The 5,702-nt window shown below is 54.2% G+C and overlaps 1 protein-coding gene and 1 long non-coding RNA gene across 2 annotated transcripts; both read right to left on the bottom strand.

The window, feature by feature from the left end:
• Positions 1–624: 624 nt before the first annotated feature.
• Positions 625–1,557, bottom strand: LOC135383703 (uncharacterized). The gene is made up of 3 exons (XR_010420015.1): positions 1,288–1,557; positions 862–1,225; positions 625–793 (listed from the first exon to the last, which is right to left on the bottom strand). It is a non-coding gene; the product is annotated as an uncharacterized LOC135383703 (long non-coding RNA).
• Positions 1,558–1,671: 114 nt separating this feature from the next.
• Positions 1,672–5,241, bottom strand: LOC135384762 (uncharacterized). Its single transcript, XM_064613949.1, has 7 exons — positions 4,716–5,241; positions 4,377–4,597; positions 3,466–4,217; positions 3,167–3,409; positions 2,772–2,916; positions 1,895–2,073; positions 1,672–1,831 (listed from the first exon to the last, which is right to left on the bottom strand). Exons 1-7 carry the CDS (start codon positions 5,239–5,241, stop codon positions 1,672–1,674), a joined length of 2,226 nt encoding a protein of 741 aa, XP_064470019.1.
• Positions 5,242–5,702: the final 461 nt, after the last annotated feature.

The raw sequence follows: 5,702 nt of genomic DNA on the forward strand, positions 1-5,702 counted from the left end.
GTTGAAGTGCCCGACGTGCGCGGCCAACACCACCTAGATAGAAAAGGCCTCTCTAATGTCCTGTGACGTCACCACATTCCGTCCGATGGGATTACAACATGGGATTCACCGGTTTTTTTGTGATATGAAACAAAGGAAGACCGTGTATACTTTTGAAGATTGGGATTCTACTGCAGCATTCGGGCCTTCGGCGAATCCTGCGCATCACCTACGAGCTTTTGAAGCTCTCATCTCCATCTTAGCAGGAACAGGACTCCTGCGTGAACACTGAACATTCATCTTCATCCTCGCTCTCCGCTCTCCATCTTCTCCCCCTCAAGCAATGGGATAAGGTGCTGCCTCAGCGGCACTCAGCACTACACATCATCACTTATTTGATGATGTTGTTGTTATGCTCATAACCGCTGTGAAGTGGAGTAGGGTACTGTGGCTACCACGGGGAAACGTCCCATGTCATCATCACTTCTCCTCAGTCTTGGGAAAAGTTACTTTCAAAAGTAACTAAGCTACAGTTACTCGAGCAAAAAGGTAACTAAGCTACAGTTACAGTTACCCTGTGAAAATTGTAACTAGTTTCAGTTACAGTTACAAGTTACAGCTACTTTAGAAATTTTCCATGCAAAGTATGAGATCAACAGGCTTTATTGCGTACATTGAAGTTATGCTATTTATATATATTACATTTGAGCAGCAGCTGGTGTTCGAAGTTTACATTTTGCGGCACGCTATCACCGCTGATCTTCTCTCCAACGAGCTTTCGTCTATCCAGTGTGCGGTGGCACGGATGAAGCTCCTGTTAAAATTGCAAGCACGCTGTTTTAACACTATTCTGCTTCCTGCACGTTCAGCGTATTGGAATACCTGTTCGAAGCAGTCCAGCAGTTGGCTGGGCAGCAGACGGCAGATGCCTTCCCTAACCTCTCAACAAGTGATTGCTTCATGTTGTCGTAAGCACTGTTGATCAGGGCAACAAGAGCTTTTCGCCCGATTACTGTTCTTGCAGGCTGGAGTACCTCAATCATGCGTCTAAACTGCTCGATCTCCACAACGGAAAAGCACTGCATGCTCCCCACAACAAAATTTAAAATAGCCCGGTCTATTTGTCTCTGAGATACTGAAGACGACGTGGCTACCAGTTACACCAATTCCTTCTGTTCTGTTGCCTTTCACTATCCGCAGCTTTTCGCTTCTGATGTGCAACACGGTGCAGACCAGGATGCTTCCTCTGAAAAGCCGTTTGGTAACCTCCTAATGCCGGCAAAATGCTCACAATACAAGGTAACTTACTTCCAGGTGCTTCTTCAAGTTGCTGTAGATGTCTTGCTGCATGAACAAGTTTTCTTGCACGTCTTGCAACGAACTTTGACGTTGACGTCCATAGAGCACACCAAATCAAATGTACCCTCATACATTGGCCAAGGAACTGAAGGAAGCAGGCAGGACAACCTTCATGTTGCGTGATATTCAAGAAGTGATTTTATTCCAGCAGAGATCGTGCCGGCAACAGCTCGGCACGAGAGGATAGCGATGGCGCTGTATGGCGCTGGTGCTGGAACCGCTACAGCTTCCCCCCTCCTAGTGAATGGGCGAAGTCCATGAATGGCGTGTGCAGAGTACTGGCGCCCAGGACACCTGGCGGCGCGGCGGGAGCTGTCGGGCGTAGGCTGTAGGTCAGGGACTTGCAGGCTCTTGGGGCTGAGAAATGGTGTAGCCTAACTGCGGGAACGCTTCCGTATAAGCCGGCTTGAGCTGGTCAATAGAAACTTGATCGTCCTTCCCGTTGATGCGCAGCGTGAAGTGCTTCGGTGTAAGGCTGATGACGGGGTAGGGTCTGTTGTAGGGCGGTTAAAGGGGCTCGCGTACAGCGTCGATACGCACAAAAACGTGCGTGCACGTGAGCAGGTCCCGATGAACGTAGACCTTAGCGCCAGAGGTGCGACGCGGGGGCGTCGGACGCACGTCGGCGAAAACGGCTCGCAGCCGAGAAACATAGTCTGTGCCGTCGGGAACGGTGTTGTCGGACGCAGGCGCGAAGAACTCGCCAGGAAGGCGAAGGGTCGTGCCGTTCACCAGCTGCGCGGTAGTGCATCCCAAGTCAGACTTGAAAAGCGACCGCAGGCCGAGAAGGATAACTGGTAAGGCGTCAGTCCAGGCTGAGGGGTTGGAGTGGGCTCGCACGGTGGCTTTAAGGTGACGATGAAACCGCTCCACAAGGCCGTTAGATGCGGGGTGGTAGGCGGTGGTGTGAGTGCGGTGGGTGCCAAGGAGCGCAGTGAGGGCGGCAAAGATGGACGATTCAAATTGCTGTCCCCCGTCGGTACTCGGTAGTCATGGTGGAGGGAACCCCGAAACGGGACACCCACGTCGATACGAAGGCAGCGGCGACAGTGCTGGCGGCCGGTGATGTCGGGAATAGGGGCGGCCTCGGACCATCTCGTGAACCTGTCAATGACAGTAAGCAGGTAGCGGTGCCCTTGCGAAGGCGGCAAAGGGCGCACGATGGCGCCTTGTCAAAACGCTGATGTGGCGGAAGGAAACTCCCGACAAGTGCAGAAGTGTGGCGGTGTATTTTGGCCCGTTGGCAGTGCAAGCGGGAATGTGTCCACTGCTTGATCTGGGCGTACGTGCGAGGCCAGACGTATCGCGAGGCGATCAACTTCTGCGTTTCCCGTATGCCAGGATGAGACAGCGCGTGGAGGGTTATTGAAAACTTGCCGGCGGAGAGCGACCGGTACGAAAGGCCGAGGGTTGCCAAGAGAGGTGTCACAAACGATAGTCGACGTGGCTCCTGGGAGCAACAGGTCCTCAAAACGGGGCGCCGAATTGGGATCAGCGCGGAGCATGGCCAATTCTTCGTCTGAAGCCTGGTGACTGGCCAACCCTTCGAGGGAGAAACGGTTGTCGCGGACGAGACGCCTGTCTCAGGACAAGGTGTTGATACGACTGAGGGTATCCGCTACAGTATTGTCCGTGCCGCTGATGTGTCTGATATCAGTGGAGAATTCAGAAATGAATGAGAGTTGGCGGATTTCTCGAGGGGTGTCGTTGGTGCCGGATGAGACGAAGGCGTGGGATAGCGGCTTGTGATCGGTATAGATGGTGAAGATCCGACCCTCGAGAAAATGGCGAAAGTGTTTCACGGCTAGGAAGACGGCGAGGAGTTCACGTGAAAACGTGTATAGCCCTGTCCTTGAGCTTGCGCGAAAAGAAAGATAGGGGCTGCTGTTGGTTGGGAACTTGCTGCTGCAAGACAGTGCCGACGACCGAGGCGGACGCATCTACCATGAGGACAGTGGGCGTGTCGGGTACCGGATGCGCCAGAAGAGTAGCGTTCGCCAAGGCGAGCTTAATCTTGTCAAATGCGTCGATGGCGGATTGCGGCCAGTCGAGTTGCCCGAGCGACTCTTGGCTGAGGCGAGTAATGCTTCTAAAGGCTGAAGAGTTGATGCGCAGCCGGGTATGAACCGACGATAAAAGTTGACAAGGCCGAGAAATTCCCGGAGCTTGCGTGCCGAAGGCGGCTGGGGAAAGTCTCTAATGGCTTGAACCTTGGCTCGTAGTGGGGTGATACTGGTGCTCGTGATAAGGTGGCCAAGGAATTCGAACCGCTCTACGCCGAATTCGGACTTAGCGGCATTGATTACAATGCCAAAGTCGCTGAGCAGGGTGAAAAGTGCACGGAGATGTTCGACATGCTCCTGCGGCGTAGAACTTGCGATGAGTAGATCGTCGATGTATGCAAACACAAACGGGAGGCCTCTGATGACTGAGTCGATGGACCGCTGGAAGGTTTGTGCCGCGTTTCGCAGGCAAAACGTCATCCGCAGAAACTCAAACAATCCGAACGGCGTGGTGATTGCACTTTTGCCGACATCCTCGACCGGGATCTGATGGTACGCACGTACCAGGTCGACCTTCAAGAAAAGTCTGGCGCCGTGAAGATGAGCGATCAAATCTTGCACGTGAGGAATGGGGTACCGATCCGGCACCGTGACACGGTTCAGGGGTCTGTAGTCTCCACAAGGCCGCCAATCCCCGGTCTTCTTGGGGACCATGTGGAGAGCTGAAGACCAGTTACTGGAGGATGGTTGGACCATGCCGAGGTCGAGCATGTGTTCGAACTCTGCTCTGGTCACTTTCAGCTTCTCCGGGGCCAAGCGGCGAGGGTGAACATGCACAGGCGGCCCGGTGGTCACGACGTGATGCACGACGTCGTGCTGGACCGGCAACTTCCAGTTAGGGGGTTAAGTAAGCGCCGGAAAGTCCTGAAGAACGGCCTCGTACGGGGTTTGAGGTGGCTGCCGCCGGAGGGTTGGTCCGACGGTATGCGTTGAAATAACGGCGCCCTGAACAGACAGGTTAGTGGTGGTGTCTACCAAACGGCGGCGGCTCATGTCAACAAGTAGGCCGAAATGGGCTAAGAAGTCAGCTCCCAGAATGGCGTGGGGGACCTTGGCGAGGATGAAGACCCAGGGGAAAACACGTCGTAGCCCGACATTCAGGGTCACGAGTTTCTCGCCGAACGTGGTGATAGGTGTTGCGTTGACGGCTTGCAGGGTGTTATTAGGTGCGCAGCGTCGAATGTCGTCGGCAAATGCTGGAATGACGCACACCTCAGCGCCAGTGTCCACAAGAAACCGCGTGCCGGAGCAGCGAGACTGGTCGCCGTCAGTTGCTGACGCTCACGTTTCCCGAGCGGGATTAAGGAGGCTGACAGAGGCGGGCGTTGTCGCCGAAGTCTTGGTGGGGCCAACACTCTGTGGAGGCAGCAGAGTGTGGGCGGAAGGGGCTGCGGCCACAACCTGCGCGGCGAGGGCTGCGGGGCCTGGGGCTTCGGCGACGATGGCTAAGGTGAAGCGAGGTGGAGATCATGGTAGTGAATGGCGCTACCTCATCACGGAGAGCTTGAAAGTCAGCCAAGGTGGGGGTAACGGGGGTGGAGGATGAGGAGACTACAGAAATGGGTGGTGGAGCAATATCCATGATCTTGTCCGCCATCTCCGCCAAGGCTTCCAGGGACACAGTGGAGGACGTCGTAAGGATCATGCGCACGGTGTTCTGAAGTCGCTGCAAGAACAGCTCGCGCAAAATCGATTCGTCCACAGCTGAAGCACGATCGCCGAAGAGTTGCTGCATGCTACGGAGGAGTTGGGAGCGTCTCCTGTCGCCGAGGACTTCAGCAGTGAGCAGCTGGCGTAGGATAGCGATGGCGCTGGAACCGCTACAGAATCTTCGGGGCATCTTTCATGTTGCCCGTCGGTACACCGGCCACTTCGAAATGTCATCAAGTGACTCATTGTAACACATTTTTTTACAGGCCCTTAACGTGCCTATTACTTCTACTGTACCCTGTGCGAGAGTTCCGCGCATAACCTAGCGCACTTCCCTCGCACCCCTTCAGTAGCCTTCTATCGACGTCAAACACCCAAGGAGGAGCACATGACACGTGCCTAGTTTTGTGTGCTTCGGCGGGTAGCTGCATCAACAGAGATTCGTTGTGTGCGTACTGTGCGTCGTCGCTTCTATTTCCTTTCTTTTTCGTCGCTTTGGAACATTATGGTTTGCCCCACATATCATAACCGACCATAGCATAACCGCCGCTGAGGCCAATGGCGTTGCGAAAGAAATGCGAAGTGGGTAAAATTATCGTGAAAATATACAATTTCGAAATAAAGCAACTTGTTACTGTAACTAGTTGCTGA

The sequence above is a fragment of the Ornithodoros turicata genome, chromosome 2, assembly GCF_037126465.1.
Source record: "Ornithodoros turicata isolate Travis chromosome 2, ASM3712646v1, whole genome shotgun sequence".
Taxonomy (NCBI): Eukaryota; Metazoa; Arthropoda; class Arachnida; order Ixodida; family Argasidae; genus Ornithodoros; species Ornithodoros turicata.

Bases quoted from the DNA above. Each gene is read 5' to 3' on its own strand.
- LOC135384762 (XM_064613949.1), bottom strand. From the start codon at position 5,241: ATGCCCCGAAGATTCTGTAGCGGTTCCAGCGCCATCGCTATCCTACGC. The intron at 4,598-4,715 runs GTCAGCCTCCTT...GCGTCATTCCAG, and splicing joins CGGCGACAACGCCCGCCTCT to CATTTGCCGACGACATTCGA. The intron at 2,917-3,166 runs GTGAACTCCTCG...GTCCTGAGACAG, and splicing joins AGGGCTATACACGTTTTCAC to GCGTCTCGTCCGCGACAACC.